This window comes from Lissotriton vulgaris, unplaced genomic scaffold (genome assembly GCF_964263255.1).
Source record: "Lissotriton vulgaris unplaced genomic scaffold, aLisVul1.2 SCAFFOLD_890, whole genome shotgun sequence".
NCBI lineage: Eukaryota > Metazoa > Chordata > Amphibia > Caudata > Salamandridae > Lissotriton > Lissotriton vulgaris.
In genome coordinates this window covers 719,666-747,080 of record NW_028245569.1, presented here as the reverse complement: position 1 = coordinate 747,080, position 27,415 = coordinate 719,666, and the positions used below count along the sequence as shown (strand labels likewise).

General features: G+C 47.3%; 1 protein-coding gene across 2 annotated transcripts in view; it reads right to left on the bottom strand.

Moving 5' to 3' along the window:
* Positions 1-27,415, bottom strand: part of PPP4C (protein phosphatase 4 catalytic subunit) — a 210,285-nt gene that overhangs the window by 76,119 nt on the left and 106,751 nt on the right. For both annotated transcript variants that reach the window (XM_086949116.1, XM_086949117.1), the window contains one exon: positions 15,796-15,969. In XM_086949116.1, the coding sequence (XP_086805242.1) occupies positions 15,796-15,969 (174 nt within the window). The remainder of the gene's footprint in view (positions 1-15,795; positions 15,970-27,415) is intronic.

Genomic DNA, 27,415 nt, shown 5'->3' with positions numbered 1-27,415 from the left:
CACCTAACTGCACTCAATGTCCAACCAACCATCGCGGACTCAGCAAAATCTCTGGGCATAACACTCGACACCAATCTCGACATGCAGCAACACATCAGCAAGGCAACGAAGTGTGCGAACTATCAAATCAATACACTGAGGAAACTTAAACCCTTCCTCCCAGCCAAAGACTTCCAAACTGCAGTACAAGCACTAGTCATCCCTCGAATAGAATACGGCAGCACTGCCCTCTGCGGTCTCCCTCTAACTACTACGGCACCCCTAAGAGCTTCTCTAAACGCTGCAGCGAGACTCATCACTGGGTCAAAAAAACACTCGCATATCTCACCTGACTTGAAAGCTCTGAACTGGCTGCCTTTTGAAGCCAGAATACATCTGAAAATCGCTTGCATGACACACAAGGCTGTTCACCTGAGCTCACCCAGTTACCTCGCCCAGAAGCTGACAATCTCTGGCGGCTCTAGAAACACTAGAGGCACAAATAATCTTCTGCTAAAACCTCAAAGATTCCGGAAGGAAAAAACTTATAAACGCTCCTTCTCAGGAATGGCACCCAGGATCTGGAACTCACTCCCTCCTGAAACTAGACTCATCCCCTCCATCACACTCTTTAGGAAAGAAGTAAAAGCTATCCTCATGGCTAAACACACTTGATCTATTAACGTGAATTTTAAAAGTCTCTGCACCGATCTTTATTATCTATGATCCCTCGATTATTTGTATTACTTGCATTACTGAATTACCAGACTGTCTATGCTTACAACTATTTTAATTACTTGCATTATTGATGTACCTGTTTACTATGCTCCCCCATGTACATACCCCACCCCACCTATACCTACAACTGTGATGTACCCTATGGCCTGTTATTCACCCTCCTGGTGTTATTCTATGCTCTGTAAAGCGCTCTGATATCTGCAAGGATCTTGTTTGCGCTATATAAAACTTTTAAAATAAATAAAATTTAATTTTCCCGTTTTGTTCTTCTAATATCCCTAGAGTGCAGGCGGTCTAGCTATAGAAAGGACTGAATACGTTCAAGACGAACAACGGAACTTAAACATCGCTGGTGAAACAGTGCAATGTCCCACCACCAGATCGCGGAATAATGCACAGCATAGTGAATCCAGAAAGATTCACGCTGCAAAACATGAATACAACTGGGCCACTTTCCATCGAATATAATAAGGAATTTCAAAAGTGAGGGCTACAACCGTCAATAGTGGAAACGCCATTATTGACGTAGAAATTATGTATGCCTACGAAATTACCTTCACTCTTTAAAGCATAATATGTGACAACTAGAGAGGTCGCAAAACTTATATTGTTAAAACTTCATGTTGCTTTGATTCTTTAGGCACCAGATGGTAGCTGAAGGTAGCTGAATATAACAGCAGCACCAACATTGAATTCATTTGACCTTACTAAAGGTAATCAACTATAAATAATAACCTTATCTCACTTAGGAGCGTTTTGTGCCCCCCATTTTGCGGTGTATGTTAGAAATGGCTATTCAATCTGTCCCGTTTCTGAGTTAATTAGTACGTGATTAACAAAGTTCTCCTCTAATTAGATGGGAGATTTTTTTGCCCATTAAAACTATATTGGCAACTAGGTGACAATATTTATATACACCAACATGTTATCTCTACAGGGAACAATATGCAGTTGACCATTGCTAATGATCAAATATAGATTGTGCCAATACTTATTTGCACACCAACATGTTGTTATTTCAACAAGGAACAATGTGTTGTTGACCACTGCGAGTGATTAAATATAGAGTGTATGCATGTGTAGGAGCAGAATTCTGGGAATGATGTTTGTAGTGTTATGATCAGTCATGCAATGTATAGTGTGTATATCTTATATTGTATATATTTTTATTCTAGATACATGGTTATAGTGGGATACTATTGTTTTCTCCTGAGGAAGGTTTTTGGCTCTGAATCAATATTTGCCATAACCGAAACGCGTCAATGCTTTGCTGGGTGGAAATACACTAAGTCATTGGACATAGAACTCCTTTCAAAGTGACCAACTATACATTTTGGAGTGTGATCCTATATAGTATTTAGGACTATTTTATTTCCCTCTTATGAATTAGGAATTATTTTCTTCATGTATTGTCCCATTATATATTGTTTTTTAAATCTGTTTTTTAACCTTGTTTTTAATATATCAAAATAAAATGTACATTTTTTTTGTATGACTATCGGTTACATCATTTGCTGCTCCTGAGTTGTGATATTTGTATTGATTATGAATGTGTGTTTCTAAACTAAGGTTAGCTTAAAAGTTCACCCAAAGGGGAATCTTTTCTGACAATTTGTCTTTTGGTACCCTACACCATTGGTTTGTTTGGGTCCCTCTCTTTTGTTAGAGTTGTTGTTGTCCAGCCTGGCGACCATGCCCTCTACCTTGCGCCCCGTACAGTCTCTGGAAAGAGCGGAAGGTCTTCTTCTGTTCCTTCAGCTTCTCCAGTCCGACAGCCGTCAAGGTCTCCGCCTCTGCCTTCATACAGGCCATCTCCTCGTCTGCTTGTTTACCAAACAGGGTCTCACCCGAGAAGGGTAGATCGGCCACTATCTGCTGCGCCTCAGGCTTCAAGGACGTCAGACGCAGCCAGGCGTGGCGCCTCAGGTTGCCCCCATGGGTTGTGACAAGTTTCCATACCCAGCCATAGTCTCCCGCTCCTACGGCACTCTGTGATGATCCATTGCACTATCCCCGAGCAAATGCATCTAACCAATTACTGGTCACTATCTCCTTGAAAATCCTAGCCCGGACTATTGATCGTTGCAGATTGCATACTACTACAATAGTTCCCCCCCGTTCAACACGGCACATGCCCTGCCGTGTTAGACCTACACCCGCACATGCGCTTATAACTAGTCTCTCACCTCCGCGCATGCGCACTAGACACAAACAGACCCGCGCATGCGCTAGAAACTAGTCTCTTTCCACCGCCCATGAACAGACAGCTAGGGACACACCCGGGGAAGTCTTTCTACCCTTACTCCCCGCTACAGGTGCCGATAGTTAATCCAATTAGCAAGCATATAAAAAAGAGCATGACACTCCAGCACTTTCTACCGGAGTACGAGGACGGTGCAACAGGTATAAGGCAGGTTCTGACCAGAAAAGCTGTGAGTATGACAACCTCCAAGCAACAATCTTTGGGTAAGCGCTTTTCCCTCCTTACAGGTCTCTAACTCCCAGTGGCCAACATTATTTCCCTACAGGGTCAACCCCTTACCGCTTAACTCCTGGAAGCATTGGCTGCAAAATCTAAGCGTAAGAACGAATAGGCTACTTACCAGTATGCATCTGTTCTTGGCATGTAGGGCTGCTGACATTCATATCTGTGCATAGATCGCCGCCTAGTGTTGGGTCCGGATGATCGCACATTGTTGTCCTGGAAGAGTCTTCGAAGTATCACGAGATAAGTGGCTCCTCCCCTGGACTACAGTGCGCATGGGCATGGACTCCATCCTCAGATTGTTTTTAGCCATTGTGGCCAAGATGGAGTGAAACTAAGTGAATGATGACCATGCCAGAAGTATGTGTGAATGCTGCAGCCGCTACAGGTGCCGGGGAGGAGGGCGGGCGATATGAATGTTAGCAGCCCTACATGCCAAGAACAGATGCATACTGGTAAGTAGCACATTCGGTTCGAGGCATGTGGGCTGCTGAATTCATATCTGTGCATAGAATACATAGCAGTCCGTCCATTAACGGCGGCCGCCCGTGCCAGCTGCAGCAGTTTGGAAAAGTGTTTTTAGAACAGCCTGCCCTACAGCTGCCTGCTGTTTGGAGTGCACATCAACACAGTAATGTTTTGTAAATGTGTTTGTGGTAGACCATGTGGCTGCTCTACATAGGTCTTCCAAAGGAATATTTCCAAGGAAAGCCATGGAGGCCCCCAACTTTCGGGTGGAGTGGGCCCGTGGTGGAATGGTGAGAGTGCGCTTGGCTTTCTGATAGCAGATCTGAATACATTTAACGATCCACCTGGCTATACCAGCATTGGAAATGGGGTTACTTTTGTGTTGTGGTGCAAAGGCAACAAATAGTTGTTTAGTCTTCCTAAAATCTTTGGTCCTATCAATGTAGTACATTAGGGTCCTTTTGACGTCAAGTGTGTGGAGCATTCTCTCCGCAAGTGACTCTGGATTTTGGAAGAACACAAGTAGTTCTATAGTCTGGTTGATATGGAACTGAGACACTACCTTAGGAAGGAATTTAGGGTTAGTGCGAAGCACCACCCTGTTAGAATGAATTTGAATAAATGGCTCTTGGATAGTAGCGACGTAATCGCTATAAGGAAATCCACTTTCCATGTCAAGAATTGAATCTCGCAGGAATGCAGAGGTTCAAAAGGGGGACCCATCAGCCTGGTGAGGCCCACATTGAGGTTCCACTCTGGAGCTGGTGGCGTCCGCGGAGGAATGACTCGTTTGAGTCCTTCCAGAAAGGCTTTAATGGCAGGTACCCTGAAAAGTGAGAGGTGCTGTCTGTTTTGGAGATAAGCAGCCATTGCGGATAAATGTATACGAATGGAAGCATAGGCCAGATTACATTTGTACAGATGTAAGAGATAACAAATGATGTTTTGAATAGATGCATCCAGCGGGTTAATGTTGTGGTCTGCACAATAAATGACAAACCGCTTCCACTTCGCCGCATAGCATGCTCTGGTGGTGGGCTTCCTTGCCTCCCGGATGATGTCCATACAGTCAGGAGGTAAGTTGAGGTAGCTAAACTCTAAGACTTCAGGAGCCAGATGGCCAGGTTGAGCTGTTGCGGATCTGGATGCTGAATGTCGCCATGGTTCTGCGTCAAAAGCCTGGGTGTGAGGCGCAGCCTTTGATGCGGTACCACGGACAGTTCCAGAAACGTGGGCGAGCCCACGTTGGAGCAACTAGGATGAGAGTCATCAAGTGCTGCTTCAGCTTGCGTGCCACCAGCGGTATTAGAGGTGCTGGGGGAAAAGCGTACACAAATTTGCCTGACTAGTTCATCCACATCGCATTGCCTTGCGACTGTGGGTGTGGAAACCTGGCGGCAAAGCTTCGGCATTTTGCGTTCTCCTTTGTGGCGAACAGGTCTATCTCTGGATGACCCCACCTTTGGAAGTACCGGTGGATGCATCTCCCACTCGTGCATTTGGTGGCTGTACCTGCTGAGCAGGTCCGCCATCTGATTGTCCTTGCCTGGGAGGTGTTCTGTCATGAGGAAGAGGTTTCTCTGAATGGCCCACTTCCACATGCTCTGAGCCAGATGAGACATCTGTGGAGAGTGTGTTCCTCCCTGCTTCTGAATGTAGTACATGGCCGTCATGTTGTCCGTCCGGATCAACACGACCTTGTTGCACAGATGTACTTTAAAGGCTTTCAGTGCCAGGAAGATCGCCATCAGTTCTAGAACATTGATGTGCATCTTCCTTTGCTGTGGTGTCCATAGTCCCTGCACAGTGTAGTCGAGTACATGAGCTCCCCTTCCCTGGAGAGAAGCGTCCGTTGTCAGGATGATCTGTGGCACAGGCTCTTGGAACGGTCGTCCCTTGCAAAGGTTTTGTGGATTCCACCAATGCAGAGAGTTGTATGCCCGACCGCTCACCAACACTAGGTCCTTCAACTGCCCGTGAGCCTGAGTCCACTGACGTGCTAATCACTCCTGAATCGGACGCATATGTAGTCTCGCGTGCGGGACTATGGAGATGCAGGAGGCCATCATGCCTATCAACTGCATGAACACTCGTGCTGGAAGAGAGTGTTGAGGTCTGAATTTTTGTATCAGCAATTGAATGCTGCTGACCCTCACTGAATTCGGCTGTGCTGTGGCTGCCAGAGTGTTTGTCGCACCCTGATACTGCCCCGTATGTGGGCGGGTTGCAGGTGGGACTTTGGTTAATTCAGTGACGTGAAGAAGGTGAATGGTGTGGGATATGTGGGCGGCACACTGCTGGGCCGACTTTGCCTGGATAAGCCAGTCATCCAGATAAGGGTAGACGTGAATGTTTGCTCTCCTTAGGTGTGCTGCCACTGTTGCCAGGCACTTCGTAAACACCCTGGGTGCCGTGGTGACCCCAAAAGACAGAACCTTGATCTGGTAATGTTGGTTGTGGATGGTGAACCGGAGGTATTTTTTGTGTGACGGGTGTAGCGGAATATGAAAATACGCATCCTTCAGATCTAAAGTTGCAAGAAAATCCCCTCTGATTGAGTAACGGTAGGACTTGCTGCAGGGTCAGCATATGAAAGTGCTCCGATAGGATGGACTGATTGAGGGGTCTGAGGTCCAGTATGGGTCCGAGGGACCCCTCCTTTTTTGGTATTAAGAAGTACAGTGAGTAAACTCCTGTGCCTCTTTCTTTCACAGGCACGAGCTCGATTGCCCCTTTTTGCAGCATGACGAGGACCTCCTGCTGCAATAAGTGCAAATGCTCGGCGGACATAGGACGGTGTCTTGGGGGTATGTTGGGTGGAGTGGATGTTAACTCCAGACAATAACCGTACTGTATAAGCTGTGTGACCCACCTGTCTCTGGTGATGGACTTCCAAACTGGCAGGAACTGTTGAAGTCTCCCCCGACAGGTGTTGCGTGGTCGGGGGGCAGTGACAAGGTGTTACCGTTTGTTAGTGGCGGAGGATCTGGGGTTGTTGTTTCCACGACCTCTGCCTTTGGCGCGGTTTCCACGATATCCACCTCGACTCTGTTTGGTGTATGTGGTCTGCGTGTTGCCTTTATAGTACTGTGTGGTTTGGGAGAGCTGGCCTCTGGAAACACCTCTAGTGCTTGAGCGACGAAAAGAACCACCCCTGAACTGCTGGGACTGCAGGGCCCCCATGGACTTAGCAGTCTGTGTCCTTTTTGATTTTCTCCAAGGTGGTGTCCACCTCTCCGCCAAATAGATGATCAGGGTTTACTGTCTGATTGAGAATGGTGGTCTGTATCTCCGGCTTGAATCCTGAGATTCTGAGCCAGGCATGTCGTCTCAGCATGACACTAGTGTTGATAGCTCTGGCCGCGGTGTCAGCCGCGTCCAGTGCACATTTAATCAAAGCATTTGATATCAGCTTCCCCTCCTGGATGAGCATCTCAGCTGCCTCTTTGTATTCGTCTGGCAGGTGCTGTAACAGGGTCTATAGTGTGTCGTAATGTGCCCTGTCATACCTTGCTAGAAGTGCTTGTGTATTTGAAATGCGCCAGATATTGGCCGCTTGAGCTGCCACCCTTTTCCCTGATGCCTCAAAAACCTTAGATTCCTTATCTGGGGGAGGAGCATCACCCGTTGTTTGTGAATTAGCCTCTTCCGGGCATTATAAACAACAAGAGAGTCCAAAGGCAACTGAACATTGATGTAAATAGGGTCACCAGGTGCCGGTTTATACTTCTTCTCAATTCTAGGGTTTATTACCCTGGCTCTCGAAGGCTCTCTAAAGATCTCCCCAGCATGCTTCAAGACAACCTTCAACATAGGCAGAGTCTTGACAGTCCTCTCGGAGACGGAAAAGGTGTCAAAAAGGAAGTCTACTTCAATGGGGTCAGCATGGAGCTGGACGTCATGATTTTTAGCTGCCCTTTCAATGAGGGCATTAAACGCAGCTGAATCCTCTGTAGGCGACGTTTTTACAGCATACATCTGAGTGTCTGGTGTAGGATCACCTGGGTTAGCAGCAGCTGCCCAGGGTTCATTGGTATCATCTGGCTCAGTGTAGACAGGATAGCTGTACTCATCACCTTCCACAGTGTCCACATCTGAATAAGTGTGTGAGACATTATGGCCATGTGGAGAAATTGGTTCCACAAGAACAGGGGTCGAAGTGGAATCCTTCTTCCTCTTCAGTGGAATTTTATAGGACTCCATTGGCTGTTCCGGGGCAATTTCCCACTTATGAAGGGAAAGCCTGCCGGTTTCGGCATCGATAAAATGTTCTTCCAACGAAGATTGTCGATGCTTTAAGGCCGGGACCACCGTTGTAGACTTCGGCACCGAGGGCACCTTGGTGACCTTTCTAGGGGTGGAAGATTTTTGGCGCCACTTTCCGCGGGAACGTGAAGTAAATTGGCATCAACGCTTTCTGACGTTTATCGACAGGCTTCGAAGGTGGAGGATATTTTGGCCCGACACTTGAGGCCTTGTCCTTGATGCGCTTCAGGGAGTCTGCCACTTGCTTGGAGAAACCGGTGGACGGCTGTGTCGAGTCGACGGAATCCTTCGAGGCACCACTAGACGTGGACTCGTGGGTTGGGCCGCTCTTGGCCTGGTCTGTCGACGCGGAGTCTCGAGAACCTTCGGCTCTCCGAGCCCTTTGTCGGTGTCGACCGTCTTCGGCGCCGATTTGCTCGGCTCGACTGCCTTGACCTTTGTCTTCGGCGTGCTAGACTTAGTCTCGACGCCCTTGAGCTGTTTCTTCGGGTCGATAACGCCCTTTTGCTTCGTCGGTGCCGACAGGTCTGAGGGCTTTGAGCCGGCCAAAGTAATACGCACTTTTGGTTTCGAGGGGGGCACCAGTGCTTTCACTTGCGTCGAGACCGGTGTCTTCACTTTCGGTCTCGCAGGGTACGGCTCAATAGCAATGTCCATAGCCGAGCCCGAAGGCGGGGCCGTAGAACCCACTGGAAGATCTTGGGTAAGGCCTAGTGGCGATCCCTCGACCTGAGCCTTTTGAAGCGTTTCGGCCCCAATGTCAGTTTGAGATAGCTCGTCGCTCGAGCTATCTTCCATGGCCCAAAGGCCCCATAGTCGTCTCCTACCTCGTCGACGACTTCTTCCGCTTCGAGCATTTCAACGTCCGCGTCGTAGTTGTAGTCTACCTCCGACGCGGGATTCGACAGGTTCTCGCTAACTTCCCGGTCAGCTCCCTCATCATCCCCAGGCATCGAATATGTTCACAGGCGCCGGTGCAGTCTGCTGGGTCTCCTGGCGCGACAATGCATAAGAGTCTTCTTGGATCGAAATCGGGAACAAGCCATGCAGCTTGCTTCATCATGATCCGGCGACAGACACTTGTTGCACACCGGGTGGACGTCGATGTGGGGATACTTGGAGTTGCACACGGGACATCTCTTGAACGTACTCCGTTCCATGATGGTCCGTCGATAAGGTCTTTGGCGTCGACTGGGCCTTCAGCGTCGCAAGCACGCGGCTCTCTGGAATCCGGCTCGAAACTGAGCTGGAAGAATCGGGCACCGAACGCAAGACAATACCGACGAAAAGTTTTATATCGATTCCGATTAGATTAACCAATATACATCCGAACCCAATGGCGGAAAAAAACAATCTGAGGATGGAGTCGATGCCCATGCGCACTGTAGTCCAGGGGAGGAGCCACCTATCTCGTGATACTTCGAAGACTCTTCCAGGACAACAATGTGGGATCATCCGGACCCAACACTAGGCGGCGATCTATGCACAGATATGAATTCAGCAGCCCACATGCCTCGAACTGTTTACTTACGCCCCATCACACTTTGTACCTCATGCATATGTGTGATACTCGTGTTTTAGTGACACCACCCCCAATTATTTGCGATTCTCACTCTAACAATAATAGTACCACCAGTGCCATTACACTTTTGCCGACTGTAGTCTACCCACTGTGCACTGTAGATTCGGCATCCTATGTATATGACTATGTGGCGAAGACGCCATTTTGACTCCTTTTCTTACATCTTTTGTCTAGGTCTTCAATGTTGTCGGTACAGGCATATATGAGAAGAGAATCCCCTCTCATACTTAGAGAAACACCTTAGTGAGTGTAACACAGACTGGATTACACTCCTTTTTAACCTGCACTACACTATTTTAAAAAGGTCCTGAGGAAAGCCAGATTTAATTTAAGGAACTGGCTGAAACATGTCAACCAACTGATGGATGTAGGGGGTAGTAATTCGCCTCCATTAAACATCCCCAAGCCTCATCTTAACCGCTGACGGGGGCCCAATTATTAAAATTTAATTTACACTCGGGTACTGGGACCTTCGCCAAGCCGTTTTAACTCACACTTCACTTTACACCTCACACTGCACTCTCAGTAATAATACCAGCTCCACTGTAATCAGGCGTCGCAGCACACCCGGGACACATTAGGTGTCACTGGGTGGGCCCAATGATGAAGCATGCCACCAACTAGGTTGGTGGGTGAGGGCTTAATGAACTCACCAACGAGGTGACATGACAAATCTAATCAGAGTCCAAACAATATTGGTCATATTTAAGCTAGTCTTTTGATAACACACAGTATCAGTGTGCTGCCAGGAAGGAGGAATTCGCAGCAGAGCTGATCACCTGGTTGGAGACCATCAGTCCTTCATTAAGGATTTCTTGGAAATCTTCCCTAGCCTCCCTTGGAAGACGTTCCACGAACCGTGTTCGGGACTCCCAGAGGGACCGATCATAACGCCCCAATAAGGCCACGGCACTCGCAGCCTTCATAGACGTGGTTGCCGTCCCACAGACCTTCATGCCTGCCGAATCCGTCCAGCATCTCTCCTTATCAGGAGGCACTGTCGATGGGGTGGTTGCGTGCTGCTTCCTCGCCGCCGTCACAGGGTCCAAGCGAAGGAACGCAGGGTCCGTGTCAGGGGCCCGATACGTCAAGGGTGTGGGCATAGTGAGCGTGATGCCCAACTTAGCCGCTCCTCGCAGCAACACCTCCTGGAAGGAGACAATATAGTCTATCGGGGACACCCTCGTCCGAGGGGAGTCCAACAGGGTTGGCGAGTAATCCCTGGCACTGGACGAGTCCGTGTGGCGGGATCTAGATCTGTCCCTCCTATGGTGTCGTCTGGACCTTGTAAAGGAGCGATGGCGACTCCGCCGTGGGCGAGACCTCGATCTCCGTGGTTTTGGGGGGTCTGCAGGCTGGACAGGAGGGCGCTGTGTAGGCCGAGCGGAAAGCCTAGGCTGGGAAGCCCTAGTAGGCTGCGGCGGCAAATGAGGCAGCGAGGTGGACCTCGGCGGAGCCGGTGGAGGAGGACGATGAGGAGGAACCTGAGGTAGTGGAGGTGTAGGAGGTTGTGGGGGAGGAGTCTGGGTCCGTGGGGGAGGAGTCTGGGTCCGTGGGGGAGGATCCACGGGTAAAGGAGGCGGCGTAGGCGACCTCGGTTTGGTGGGTGAGTAGACGAGAGTACTTAGAGTCCGGAGACCGTCCCACTCTTTTCTTCTTCTGACCATAGGGGGGCGATCTAGAGGCCCTCTCCCTCGTGGAGAAGCGACAGCGCTGCCGAGACCGCGTGCTCGCTGAAGCTGGGGACTAGTCCTAGAACCTCTAGTCTTCCTCCTCGACGCTGAGCGTCCCTTCGACGTCGAGTCTCCTTGACGTCGACAGCCGTCTCCTTGATGTCGACGAATGTCGTCTCGACGAGGACGACGGCCGTCTCCTCGACGACGAGCGGTGTTTCGACGTCGATCGTCTCAGACGACAGTGACCTCGTCGGCGTCGAAGACCTCAGTCTCGACGCTGATCTTAGTCGACGTCGCAGACTTACGTGTCAACAGCGACTGTGACCGACGGTGTCGCCTCGACGGCGAGCGCCGGCGTCTTGACCCCTCTCGAGTCGATGATAGCTCGACGACGAACCAGTCCTCGACGTCCAAGTCAGTCCCCTCGACGTCTAGCGTCTACGTCGCTTCGACATGGAGCCCCGGGGAGACTGAGAACAGACTGTGGTCATTCCCTTCGACGCCGAGGCTAACGACGTCGACGGAGACCGGTGGCGTTTTCTGGCCTTTTCTTTACTGGGGAGCCCCCCAGAGGCCGACTCACGGGCAGAGAAGGAGCCCCTTCATGCCCAGACCCACCTAGTCCTTTCTGCCTTCTCAGCTCCAAGCCTGGGAGCCTGGTCTTCTCCCTGTCTTTGAGGGTTCTTTTAGGAAACTGCAGACAGATGTCACACTCCTCAGGAACATGAGAAGAAGGCAGGCACAGGATACAAACCCTGTGAGGATCCGATTTTGCCTTTTTCCTGGAGCACTCAGGACAGTTATCAAACAAAGCAGGCATATTTGATAAAAGGAACAGCCAAAACAGCAGAGAAACTCCAGTCAGATGTAGAAAAGGCAAAAACACAGAGTGAACACTCAAACACTTTAAAAGTGCACAGTTTTGAAATAAACCCCAAAAAAAGGAGAGCTCAATGCTCCAGGGTCCCGCTAGCAGGAGCCGGAAAAAAAACTGAAAGTGGAGGGAGTTGCTGTGCATTCTGGGATAACAGGAGAGTTCTGGAAAGTTTCCTTAGAGGCACGGTATCCCTTTTTAAGCCACATAATGGCAGCCTATGGGGGCTTGTGTGTCCTGTCCTTTCTCTCTATCATTCCAAGGATTTGGTGAAGGGTGGGGTGGGGTGGGTGGGGGGGGGGGGGGGGGGGGGGGGGAAGTTTACCATGGTTAAACCTGGCAGACAGGTCTAAAGTGGGATATTTTGGGAATATCCTTGCATTTCTAGTTGAATTACTGGACAGTGTAGCCTTGCATGTATAGGCTGCATTATTTGTCTTTAATTCTCTCTTAAGTGTCTATGCAATACTGCAAAGAAGACAGCTTACGAGATTATTTTTGATTGCTCCGGGGTCCCCGCACATGAGCAGAACTATTCACTAGATTATGACTATACACAGAGATCCCCTACTACAGAAACAGTTAAATTCTTGTGCTACTCTGCTCTGGCTGAGTGAGTCACTGAGAGGGCTGGCTGCAGTGCTTCAATGTTATATTTGCGGCCTGGCTGCATTAATTAATTCCCAGGGGCCACACGTGGAGCCGCGCGGTGAGACAGGCTGTCTTCCAGCCGACACTCTGCCGATTAAAAACCAGAGGCGGGGCCTGCCCATAATCCGGATATAACCTCACGTAGACCTGGGCCAGTGGCCCAGTCACCGCAGTCACCCTGTGCGGCTCACCGCCGCAGCCGCTGGACGACTGTGTAGTCTTGACTGAGAAGTATGTTTTGCTGTCAGTTTTTGTACTTATTCAAGTTTCCTCCACTGCTGGGCAGGTGCGGCAGCTCTGCAATAGTAAGGGTGATCATATATATAGTGCCTCCACGCACGCCACAGCTTGCACCGCCCACTGCACGCTTAATGTTGTTCTATGGGAGCTGGTTGTCTGCTGCCCCCCGCTCCTCTTGGGCCCTTCCTTCCAGTCTGCGGAAGACCGAGAGTGGTTATGGAAAATTGTGGCGTCTCGTTCGCTGGTTGTTTTTGTTGGTACATCCGCCAGCTCTCTTCTCCGGTGCTTCATTACCAGTCCTTCCTGCAGAGGTGAGTTGTGGCAATTCATATAGCGCGGTATGCAGAGGAGGCAGCTTCTTGGCACTTGTCTGATGGCTGTGTTTACTGACATAGGAAATGTTCTGCCTGTGCTTGGGACCGTTACTGCAGCTCTGTGTATTGTCAACTGTTACTTCTGAAAAAAGTTTGACATTTGTATCGCAGTGTTTTTTCCTAGACCTTCAAAATGCTGTTTGTCTGCCTAATGCTTTGGAGGAGGTGGTGGGAAGTAAGTACTTCGAGAATGCATACCATCAGTAAGCGAGTGGCCATGTTAAAAGGGCACTGTAAAGATCACTTACATCCCTTAAAATCTATTATGAAGATTTAATTGTCATGATCCGATGACTGTAAAGAACTGCCTAATGAAAACTTTTGCTACCCTAGTGCATTGACAGGATGTAAGAGTTTAGTCTACCTTGTTGCAAAATGTACTAGATATGCTTATTTCTTTGAAAGCCGAGAACCTAGTTCATCAAACAAATAAGTACATTGATGTTCGCGCTACGTAAGGTGCCTGCTGCCGGCTTTCTCCAGCCGGTTCTCCGGTGCTTTTTTTCTACCCACACCTCTAAGAAATATCACCTGCGCCTGCTAACGGCGGCCATGGCATAGGCCCATGGCGGCCTGGCCCGTGCCCACGGGCCCTAGACGGGCATACACCATTGCAGCACAGCCCGTGAATTGGTCAAGAGTGGCAAAGCCATAGTATAGGTACTGGAAGCCTCAGAGTTGGGTCCTAAACAGAGAGAGACAGCCAACACATGAGTGCCTGTAACGGTAAATCTCCATTAAGCACTATATAAATGATCAGACACGAGCACTCGCAACCGTATGTACCGCGGTCAGTTATTAACAGACCCTGTGACAATGATCTTACCAAACCCTAACCGTTGTTCATAAACCTGCTTGTTACCCAGAACCAATGCTCATTCTGCACTGACTTGGAATCGCAGCTTCATTTGGTGTGTGGGCAAGTAACTTCATGAGGCGAGGTTTGGAGGAGGCAAAGGGAGGATGGTGGTGGTGGTGGTGGTGGCCGCAGAGAGGTTCTGCTAAACATAACACGTGTTCTTGACGTTTTTCTCTTGGTAGGATGTCATGTGTTTATTTCGTTGTACGTCATATTGGTCTCATCAATAAGACAATACTAAGGAGAACATTCTGCACTGAACTCCTTGAGCTGCCAGCCAACTGATCGGGACTGTTACAGTGTCTTTCTTTAAGTGACTGTTAACACCATTGGCCTCTTGAGCCAACATCCCAGAAGACAGAGTACAAGCCTTCGGCCACAATGTTACTATTTTTCAGAGCTAACCACTTATCGGTTCCCATGGGCTCCTCTGATCGCTAGAGCATATCGACAAACACCATTCTTTAACGCACGAGTGTCAGAAGTGCATGTATGTGATGAGATCACCGCTGAAAGACTCATTTTCACATTTCATCTTCCCGAACAGCAACACATTCTTAATGCTACACCCAGGTAGCTTAGTGCAGGTCGCCATTAAAAAAAAAAAAGCAACTGTGACTTGAAGAAACGGTTCCCTACCTCTCTTTCCTTCTAATAGTTGCTTCCCTGTGAAAAGGATCCAAAAAAGGAACAATCCTGCGAGTGGTGCGCGCACACGCGCCACAGCGAGACATGTGGTTTCAATTGTCGCACCCGTGTCTGGGTTCGATGATTGAAACCACATGGTAGCGGTGCGCGTAATAGACACCAATAGGCCATGGGTGGAGCAATGCGCCCGCATTTGGCCAATTGCGAGCTGTCTTTGATAAAAAGACGCACGCATAGGCAATAGCGAAGGCCAGAAGGAAAAGCACAAGGGTGTGCGATTCCTGGGTCAGTTTTGAAAATCTGTACAAGTGGTCTCTCACTGCGCGAGAAATGCTGCGCGCAGGTGCGAGAACTAAAAACCTATTGTCAATTTATCCTGTCCAAGTCTCACATTACTTTTTATGTTCAGACCATCTATGCTCTACTGGTCTACTTTGACCAACATTCATTACCATTTTGTGTCCGTATGTATTTTTCGCAATACATTATCTATTTAAACTAGGTATAAAGTAGACTGTGCAAGTTTTTGGATTTCCTATGGCAGGATAGTAATGTTGCTTTGCACACTACCTACCCACACTTACTCTGCGGCTGCCTTGTAGCTAAGATCAGATATTTTAGGCAGGCAGTTGTAGGCTTCTCTTGTTAAATATTATTCAAATCAAACTGAAACCATACATGGACTGCTCACTGTGTGACAAGGGGACGATGCTTTATACCATTTCTACACAATTCAGTCACACTGGGAAATTCTCATGTGTGCTGCTCTTTTCTGGCACATATATGAATTAAATGATTACTGCCCCGCCCTACTGTACAAGAATGAGGCTCAGAGGTTCCATTTGTTACCGAGTCCTCCACACAAAATGCACTGCTCTGTTCAATTAAATGACAGTGGCCCCTCTAAAAAGGAGCCTATTCTGCAGTCAAACTGATGTCTACCAACACTGCTTACCTTTCCATCGATGATGGCAGACAGGCTGAGGTAGTCAAAGATTTCAGTGCAGTACCGCCATACTGTGACTGAGCCATACTTGCGCAGGCATTCGTCATAAAAGCCATAGACCTGGGTAATCTGTCGGCTCTCGTGGTTCCCCCGAATCAGGGTAATACGGTCTGGGTATCGCACCTGAAGAAAAGTGGAGAAATAGACACATAAAATGTTACATCTTAAGAAAAGGGAAGGGGTAAAATAAGGAATGTTGGTAATTTGGGTCAAAATTCTGAATTCAAATAGAGGACCAAAAGTAAAATGCAAAAAGAAAACAGAGGAACAAGCTCAAGGATTAGGTATAAAAGAAGAAGGCGGGTGATCCTGTAAATGAGGGAGTTCAGAGTTGCAGTATATAAATAAATAAGTATAAAATAGTGTCTAGGAAAGAGCCCCGGTTACTCTGCCAGACTCATTGTAACTGCTATGGAGTAACATCCATCAACATTCTTTTTCATTTGTATGTGAAGGACAAGCAACTATCTGAAAATCAATTCCTCTGAAGACTTCATCTCACTCAACTCCTCCTTGATGATTATCCAAAACTAGCTAACTAAAAAGAGTCTCCTACTGAATACCACCAAAATAGAATTCCTTCTCATCTCCCATCCCAAGCACACCCTCAAGATTCCTCTGGATGAAACACCTCTCAACCTTTAACTGCCCCCCGGTTAACATCGACTCAGCTGAATCTCTTGGCATCACTCTAAACTCACACTTGAACATGAAGAAAAATATATTAGTAAGATGTGCAAGGGTGTGAATCACCAAATAAGGATTCTTAGAAACCTAAAACCATTCCTCCCTCTAGAGGATTTCAAGCAGGTGGTACAAGCACTTGTCTTACTGAGGCTAGACTATGGGAGTGCAACACTCTGTGGCCTCCCAAAATATACCTTGGCCCCAATTCAGGGTCTCAGTGAATGCTGTGGCCAGACTGATCACTGACAAAAAGAAATTCGCACATTTCCCCAGCCTTAAGATCTCTAAAATGGTTACCCTATGAAGCAATTCATTCATTTTAAGATTGCTTGTTTGACGCATAAAGCCCTACACTCCAACACCCCTGGATGCCTGGCTCAAAAACTGGAACTATCAGGAGGGGGCAGACCTTTCAGAAGTGCAAACTCTTTACTTCTGAAACTTCTGAAACCTCTGACTTTTCGCAAAAAGAAAACGAGACTCAGCCTTGTCTGGCGCGGCTTCCCAGATCTGGAACTCTCTCCCACCTGAAATTCGCAGAATCCTCTCCACGGTGGCGTTCAAAGATGAAGTAAAAATCAATCCTAATGAACAAGTTCCTGCCTGAATTGGATAATGGCCTATTTGTTTGCTAAATGTTTCTTTTCTTCTCTCCTTACACTTGCAATGTCAATGTCCTCCGCCTACCTTATTATGTAACGTTTTGCTCGCATCCATGTACAATTTTGTTTAGCTCAGCATGCTAGCCTCCCTTACCCTCTCTTCAATGTCCCCTTCCTTTGTTTCCTCACCCCTCTACTGTGAAGCACTCATAACTTTTGGGGTCTTGTTCGGGCTATACAAAACTTTATATAAATAAATACATACACATCTGAAAGTATGGGAGAGGCAAATTTCTTGCTTGCTGTGAGAAAGTGGCTCTATATATACTGTACCAAAGTAAGGTACAGGGTGTATAGAGGCCACCAACCCCAGAGGTATAACAGAGGTTAAAGTCAGGGCTGACCGTACTCTCAAACGTGGTGTCTTGGTCGAGCAGTAAGGCAGTACCAGAGGACAGTGTAAAGCATTTGTTGTACACACTCAGTCAGAAAAGGTTTCACACACTCAAGGACTGAACGCCAGACCAATTGTTTTCATATCAAAAAGATATAGTTGTTTTATTTTTAGAACCAACAGGTATCAAAATATACTTTTCTTAATTAGGAGTGATCTCAGGTAATTGCTTTGCAGAAAGGTAATAACTTAGTAAACACAATAGGTACAGGGGTTGCAGTAGGCAACACAATTCTAAACACAATTTAACATGGAGCTCAATGGGTTTTTCTACAAAAATCCAGTTAATTACTTTGTAGATTACTTTTGTAATTCCAGGACTGGATCCTAGATTCAGTCCTGGGGTGTAAGCTGAAAACAGTTTAGTAAAAACGTTTTGGTTATTCCAATACTTTTTAAGGAATAAAAAGGTATTTTAAAAGTTCACAGAAACTTTTCAGAGAAAATCTAGTATTGTTATCCAATGGGAGAAAATGTGCACTTATTTCACCATAAACTGTGTTCTCTATCAAAAGGAGATATCTAGTAAATTTGTCCGCAAATCATCTGAACAGCTAACTGTTCGGTCATCCAAGCAAGGACAGTTCTTGCCACATTGGACCATGAATTGCCCTTGCATCTGGTGTCCAGGCCAAAGAGCAATATACTTGAACAAACTGAAACAATCTACAGCAAGCTGTGTAAAAATGTCTGCATATACTCAGGCAAACAAGAAGTCACCAAATTGGTAAGCTGTCATAGCATATGTGTGGACTGCAAATAAACACGATGCTTTAAAAGTTTTAAAAGTCAGACTCCGCGAAAAAACAAACTAACAATAGAGACGATGACTCTGCACTCTATCACCGGAAGGTAGAGTCACCTTACTATGTGACTGGAAAGTCTTCTTAGAAGAAAAACAACTTGCATACATCCGGACCAAACACTAGATGGCATGAGTATGCAAATCTACAACACATATGCCTCGAACACGCGCTTTCTTCCACTTGTATCAAAAGGTCAGATTCACAACCCCCCCCCCCCAATGCACTTAAACAAAAAAATAAACATTGGCAAAGCAAATAGGTCTTGGCAATCCAAAAGCTATTGCAGTTGCCAAGGTCTTTTAGAGATGTGGTATAGCAGCATGGCTGAAAGTCATGGAAACAAGCGCTATAAAGCAGTCCTAGTACTATTCCACAATTTTGAGGAGCACTATATATTTATTTCTTGCACAAAGAGTCCGAAATTAATCCAAATTAAATCAACGGTTATATTCCGCTTATGTTCAAGCAAAATGACAGCAAATGACTTACTTTAGATCAGTTAAATTACAGCAGGAAAACTTATACCACTTTCATAAAACTCCTATTGTCAGACTGTTTAGGGCTCGCCTGCTGTGCGCATGCGCACAGCTGGCGAAGCTCTATAGGGGCTTAAACAGCATTTAACCAAGCACGATTCCACTGGCGATTTCTTGCAGTGCAGGTGCTTTTTAGGTCATTGCGCAAGCCCTAAAAAGCGCGTGCACAATGCCACTAGCCGCCTGCCTGCCTGCCTCGCATTACCACATCAAAGGCAGCTTCTCAGCGTGCGCTCATCTCCTAATTATTCACGGCCGGCCGGCCGTACTTTCAGTTTCACGGCCGCGTCTCCTTTTATGCATCTACTTTGGTTTGCATTTCTCTTCTCGTGTTTCCCTTTGCTCCCCCTTTTCATCTGTAGGTAACCTGCACACCTTTTTTTACCTTATTTTGCGATTAATTATATGTTAATCCAAACTTTTTTACAATCGGTGCAACCCTTTCTATGGCCATGGCGTCTACACGCCAGTACTGGCGTTTCATTTTTGATGGCGGCAGCGGAAATACTGAAGAGAAAAAATAACGGGATTACCAGCTGTTCCTTAAGGTATGAGAAAGCAACAAGGGGAGGGCACCGGGGCATTGACATTATCACGGTTGGACGCCTTTACTGAGAAGGCTTATTTATTTACTTGCAGCTTGGATCAATATCGGCGAGTTTTAATTTTCGCTACACTGAAACACCACCTTGTAACATTCAGCGACAAGTAAGTCGCTTTTGAATTTAGGCGCTTTGTTAAAAGATTGCACAAAGGTTCCACACAGCGTCATTGATGTAATGTGCATATTTTTACAGATCCCTTGGTCCTTGGTTAATTGACAAGCTGGGTTAGTGCAAGCAGCATGTAACACTTACTGCGAGCCATAGAGGTAAAGACATGCATTTGTCTATCCTAATATGCATGGGGTATACGCTGAGAGTACGTGGTTTTAACCAGGATGTAAGGTCGCACTACACACACATACGCACACGATGTCCTGCTGGGAGCACTAGTTGCACTTTGGTGGCATGTATAAGTTTAGGTCCTACATGCATGTTCAAACGTTTCTAAAGCTGGTGAGGCCGAGATATAAACTAATATTCATAGCACAGAATGCAATATATGAAACAGCACTGTATGCACAGGTGGAGAAATGAAAAGGTGATTCAATAGTTTTAAGGATACAAAGAATATAGATACATATCAGCATTATGTTCATGTTTTGCTTTTTAACAGAATTCCCCTGATGAAGGTGCGAGGCACCGAAATGCATTGGGAAGATATGAGAATATGAGAAGAACTTTTCTATGTTGTTTTCGGATCGTATTTGAACTGAAGCATGTGACTTGTGCAATTTATATGATTTGTAAATTGAAGCACGTATTTTGTATTCTATAAATTGAACACATTTCTGTTTTTTGAATGAAGCATTGAATTAAGCAACTGGTTTTTGCAAATTGTTTTATTTCATGATACATGGTCAATTGGCATGACCTTTAAGTAAGAGTATGGAATGACTAATTTTTGACACCATTTGATGAAAAATTGAATGAACAGTGTAATTAATGTGATAGAAGGCTAAAAAATTGAGCATTTGGTTTAAAGTTTATTGCACCAGACAGGGCAAGGTGAACAGTGCATCCCAGCACTAAAAACATCTGTGTTTAGAAACCTTTGCTCCCCCTCCCACGGAGCTTTGTCCCTCTCCTCATTCTCCACCTCTTCTCTCCTTTCCTCCCGCTGGTCTGGGTGAACTTTCAACGTTACTATCATTAACTCCCTCTGTACCTCTCCTTGCATCCTCCTCTTTACTTCGATTCCTGCAGTTTTCTCTCTTCTCCAGCTGTTTGCTTTGCTTCCTTGAGTGAAGGCTTGTCGTGAGCTAATCGTCTTTACTACCCCTCTTTGCTTCCATTCCCGTCATGTTCTAGCCCAGTTTTGCAAAGTTTATTACTCTTTAAATGGCCGATGTAGACGCTGTACAAATGGCTGAATATGCGCAACTAACGAGAACGAGTGAACTCGCAGAGGGAGAAAGCAAGGCTCAGACAATATGCGAATGACTGAAAATTGCAGAATATTAATTGTGTAAGACTTGCAGAAGAACTATACATCTAAAACTATGTAATTTACATATGTAGGCTATAACATTTGGCTGAAAAGTTCTTTTCTAAGATTTGTAATGTCATAGGTTGACATTTTTTGTATTCAATGTCCCGTCGCCTCTGCTATGAAATCCCACCATGATGCATACCATCTTTGCGTTATCGCTGATAAGACAAAATATTTAAAAAAAAAAAAAAAAATGGTGACCATGTACAGCCATGTCACTAGGCCACAACGCAAATGACAAAGCTATTAATTTAGCTATTTTACAAAATAACGCATAAATGAAACAAATTTCATTTATAATACCAACAGCTCCAACTTTCCTAATGCGAGCCCTATTGCATTTCCAATGCTTGTTCTTTATTTTCTCAAATTATATAGTAATACAAAAAGACAAATGCAGTTGGGAACAGCCTGCGCGTTTCGTCCCTGTTCTCACGGGACTTCTTCAGGGTACTAGTCCAACTTGTGGGCAGTCCTGTGTACGATAATTTTATATAATTCCAAGAGTAGGGTAGTTTTTTTTTGGTTGACCCAGAAGAGTGAGCTTTTTTCTGAAAAATAGTAGGGACAAGCGGTGTGCAGGCGAAATTTGTATCCAATACCGTTCTGATGAATTACCCTTCATAGTCCTACTCTTTAATTTGAGAGTAGCAGTGAAGTATAGAACTACCTGTGTATAAACTTCTAGGTCTTAAACAAGTCCGGAGCGAAACAAAGATCGTTCGAGCAACAATGAGCTAATGTACTTTTGATGAAAATAAGCTACATCTGGCACTCTCGAAAGAAACAGGCATGAAATAGTGGATTTTCGAGGTGAATAAAAAGTAATTCAGAATGTCGAATTTCTAGTTTACTACTTGTTTACTTCCCTCTCTGTTAGCAAACCCGGGGACTGAAATTGCTTCCTTCTGATTTAAAAAGAACTGAACGGTGCTATTATAAGCAAATCACAGCTGCTCCATCTTGGACTACATAGGAAGTCACTGACAGGTTGCCATCTGATATGTCTAGTGTTGTGTACAACATAAGCCATTGAGAGGGCGCTGTTAGATTGGAGCCAAATATTTTGCTCTTCCATAAAAGGACCACCTGTAGCCCAACAGAGGGCAGGATATGGTTATTACAGTAAGGCACTTATGACCATTTCAAATGAACCTCCCTTGAATCAAAAGGAATCTATATAGGTTGAAGACAGCCCTCCCACAGTGTTTATAGGGTTTGTGGATTCTTTCCAGGAATGTGGCACGGATCAGACAAAAGATTTCCAACAATGAATGGTTACGTTTTATTGAAGCTTTTGACATCTTATGCTAATAGGAGAAATGTGCCTCTGACCACATCTCAATTAATGGGTTTAGGTCTTTTTTTCCACCTGCAGTTCCCTCGTCAGCTGGAAGACTTGCTGGAGGAAGGAGGGGCGGGGGTGGCGATTAGGTTGGTAAGGGAACATTAAGTCCTTGTATCAACTGCTGCTGGGAATTTTTAAGTAAAGGAACAGTTTTTTACCTCATTTCCAACTAGTGAAGATATCTCATCCTAAAGAGTTTAACATAATTGTAATCGATTTTTATTATCATTATTTTGAGACTCAACCGGTGGGAATTATCGAGGATCTAAACGCATCCTCCTGGGTTGAATTGAAAAACCAAATGTGGTTTCTCTTCTATGGGCGGGTGATTTTAATATATGTAAATGCATCTTTAGTGGGAGCCATGTCTGTGGAATCAATAAGGAGTTGGCTGATCCTGTTAGTCATTTCACACATTCTGCATATGGAGAAAGGCAAAGGAAGCACCATTGACCATATTCTAGTGTCAGATAACCTGGTTCCATTGTTAAAAAATATAGTAGGGTCCGACTCTCCCCTTTTAGTGATTATCATCTTATTGTTACTCTTGCTTGCATACTTAGTTTCCCCTATGCGTGGTAACTCCCAGCTCATGATCTTTACTAAAAATAAGGGGTACCTGGAAAATGGCAACATGTTGACAGTAGTGAAAGTTTCACAGAAATGGTGAGCAATAATTACATGGAAATTCTACACTGAATGGGATAAAATGGTGAGCCAGCAAGTATATGGGAAATTCTCTACTATTTGTAAATCAATGATTGCTTTATTATGAATTAAGAAACCATGGATGGTGTTTGAACATGGTTTAACTCCGAATGCACCAATACTTACAAAAAGATTCCTTACCTTCCCTGTGGGTTAAAATTTGGTCTAGCACGGAGCGGAGTTTTACTCGGAATTAGTGGAGTATTGCCTGAAACAGACTAATATGTTAGCTTAGCTATCCAACGATTCAATAAAAAACACTCTTCAAGATCAAGGATTCTTTTCAAGAATACTAGTGAGATGAGCCCATACACGAAGGCCTTAGTATGGAACACATATCATGCCCACACAGGCAAGATGTGATTAGAGAATGTTTTAGTTACGGTTACTGTCCATTTAAATATTCCATTGGCAACCTAAGATGGCATTGAGCCCTATCACTCATTGATAAAGGCACCTGAAAACAGATTCCATTTAACTCTCCTTCGAGTAAACAGGATTCATTTTTTTAGTGGCTTTTCCTCTTACTGGGACTACATTTGCTTCTTTAGCCCGTTATCCATGCGACAGTGTCCATACAGTCCACTAAGCACTTTGTTATTTTGCACTATATTCCGTTTTTAGAACTCATTTATGTCCAATTTTAAATCTGGAACACATCCAGAATGATTCCTGATTCGGGGGCGTGGCCAACAGCATGGACGGTTAGGACACTTACCTCTGCAGTTCCGTGGAGCTGATCATAATCTAACGTATAAATCACCATATGAAGTCCAGATTTCTTACCCGGCAGAAGGTCCAGACATCGACTAGAGGCGGTCATTGGTGCCCCTGGTCAGGAGCTTTGATCACACGGCTGCTAGGAACCTGGCTCTGGCGCGTCCGGCGGGCCAAAGATGGCGGCAAGACCATAGAGCGAGACGGATGCCCCGCGACCGGCCTACGTCCTGCTGAACGTCACGAGACGCGACCTGGGCCACACCAGCGGGCAACGGTGAGGCGGCGACTTCCCGACTTGGAGTGGAGGGACCGCGACGGCCGCCCACGATCACAGGCAGGACTGGGCTGTGCCCCGGGGGCACTGGTCGGCGCGGGATTGGCAGAGGCGTGCGGTCGGCGACGCTCACCACAGGTCGGTGGAAGAAGGCCTGGCCTGCACCTGACTGAGAGCCCCACTCCAAGAGCCTCACCACTTCATCCGACAGCAGTGAGGCGACGGAACCCCGGATTTGGAGCGGTCGGGCCCCCTGCGGTCACGAAAAAGGTCAGAGACTTGGGCTGTGCCTCCGGGGCACCACACGGCGCAGTGCAGGCCGAGGTATCCGGCCGGCCTCCAACACCCATTACAGGCCGGGGGAGGCACTAAAGGAGAGCGGCTGGGCCAGACAACGTACCTGCTACAGGTGGACCAAGGCAGTGTCTGCAGCCAGGAAGACACCCCTTCGTGGGACGGCAGGCAGGCGACCTGACTGGGTACCCCGGGGGAACTTTACAGAGAACTCTTGCGGGCGGCAATCAGGGCGTGAAGTGAAGACCCGGAGTGTGGACAAGACACTCCTTGCCCCGAGCAGACTCAATCCAGCCGGGCCTGATATGGCCTAGTGGAGCTAGAACGGGAAGCTGAGGCCACCCGGGGACCAGAGACTGGGCCTGAAGCATCACTACTCACAGCAGCTGCAGGGAAGGTGAGCACGTGGGATCCCGGCTTGCAATCTGGGGGTCTGGTTGGATGCAGGCCTTACCTTTGTAGGACATACCAAAAAAACAGCAGCCTGCTGTTTTGGTCTGCTGAGAGGTTTAAGACCAGTACTTAAATTCTTTGATGCCCCAACCAGACAGCTTGTAGTCCAGGCAACTATCATCTCTCGCCTGGACTACGCTAGCTCTCTTCTGGCTGGGGCCAACCAGGCTGAGTTAACTCGCCTGCAGCGGATTCAAAATGCTGCGGCTAGAGCCATTGTCGGCCTGCCCAGATTTTGCCCGGTGCAGAGTGTCCTCCGCTCCCTACACTGGCTTACAGTAAGGAAGCGCATTCTCTTTAAGGTCCTTTGTCTGACCTTCAAGATCCTGAGAGGTATAGGCCCGGAAATCTTGTCCAGTTGTATTTCCTTCTATGTCCCCACCCGTAACCTCCGCTCTCAAGGCCAGGCCCTTGCTGTAGTCCCCAGATTCAGACTCAGCCGCATGGGGGGTCGTTCTTCCAGCGTAAAAGCTGCATTAACCTGGAACTCCCTCCCGGTTGAAATTCGTTAGCTAGAGGACCTTATGACTTTTCGGAGATCAATAAAAACATTATTGTTTTAGCTGTCCCTTTTATGTTTTATCCTTTCCTGTTGTGTTATGTTACTCCTTGTCTATGCGCCGGGACGCTCCTTGGCTGGAGTAGCTGTGCGCACAATAAATTAATATAACATAACATAACATAACATGACCCAGACACTGCTTTGGGGTGCCCCAACTGTCCGCCGGTGGGTGGGGCCTCGGCGGGGGACACATCACTGACAGGGAGCTGCAGCAGCGGACCCCCAGAGATAGGGGAACCCCTCAGGGCGAGCTTGCAGAGGCCAACTACCAAGGCAGGTGGAGAGTGGAAGGGGACGCTAGAGGCTACAACGCGCAAACCATCTACTACAGGCTCGGGAGGGGGACTATCCTCCCATCTTGAAGGCGACCCCAGTGAAGTTTCTGAGGCCGCCGCAGTACAGCGGATAGAGCGCGGGCCACGTAGCCGAACATACCTATAGATAAGAATTGTGGGTCTACAAGCGGAGCGGCCGCGCACGCATATTCGGCCGTGGCAATCACGATGTGGAAGAAAGACCCAGCCTCAAAAACGCCGCGCCAAGAGACAATGGACCGCTATGCAGCGACTCACACCTCCGTGGGCACGGCCATACCAAGCCCACGCTCTGACACAGAACGCTTACTGGGAGCCATACAAGCATCGAGAGAGGATATTCAGGCGTCCCGCGCAGCACTGAAGTTAAAATCGGGGAAGTAGGCTCGGAAGTCACGCTGCTCTGACAAAACTTTCGAAATTTGACCGAAAGGGTTACCAAGGTGGAGAACAGAGTCAGTGAAACCGAGGACTCCCTCACTACCCTCAAGAAGGACATGGCGGAGCTGCAGGTGTCTCACCGCTAAATGCAATGGAAGGTAGATGATGCTGAGAACAGGGCCCGGCGGAACAACCTGCGCTTTGTGGGCTTTAGGGAGGGTCTTGAAAAGGAGGATGCAGTGGCGTTCCTATATTCCTGGATTAAAACAACCTTCCCAACAACGCAGTTCTCTACTTGCTTCCTGATTGAAAAGAGCCCACCGAGCGCTGCTGGCAAAACCTCCGGTGGGGGCGAGGCCGCGCCCGATCATCGCTAGATTTTTTAACTTTGCCGATCGAGACTTGCTTCTGAAAGAGGCTAGGAAGCTAGGGGAAATACAGCTTGAAAATGCACAAATAATGATCTTTCCGGACTACAGTCAGGAGGTGCAAAAACAGACGCTCATTCGACCCGGTGAAGGCCAAGTTGCGAGAACTCCATCTTCAATATATGCTGTTCTTCTCGGCGAAACTTAAGGTAATCTACAAGGACAAGACACACTTTTTCACACACCCGGCTGATGCATGGCAATGGTTGGAGGAACACCCAGCGCCTCGAAGACCAGAAGGCGAAGCACGTCTGGGGACCGCAACCCCTCCGGATGGCGGATCCCAATGGGGGCAGCCCAGGTCGCAAAGACGAAGAGGCCTGCGAAATGGAAGACACCTACAGTCAACACCATATCCTCCAAGGGAAGCGGTGAGCAGGCAACGGAAAGACTGCCTCGCTGGGCCGAGACAGAGACTGCCTCGCTGGGCCGAGACGGCGCGGAGGGATCCAGGTTCCGCTGTTTGGAGAAGACGGCCCGATCCAAAGGTGAAGAGGAACATGAAGACCCCAACCTCTGGCGATGAAACACGGGATGCACCGTCCTTGCCCCCCTTGGTCGTAGCTATCCACGAGATGGAGCAGGACAAAGCCCAACGGCCTGGGAGCACTCAGGGTGATACGCAGAACTCACACTCTTGACATGGGATGATACAGGTGATGGAAGATCCAGCTCATCCCCGGACTGCACGCAAGTTACTGATAAACCCCCCCGCCCTTCTTTTTCATGGTTATACTAGGGGGACAATTATGCTTTCTGCTTAATTGCTAGGTTATTCAAAGAACTCTGTGGGGGGTGCTAGTGGGGGGCGAAAGATCTTCCTTCGCCAGAAAGTCCTAGAGGCAGTTTGGGTAGCTGATGGGACTGGAAGGAGAGGGCGGTGGGGTGGGGGGCTGTTGGGGGGAAGA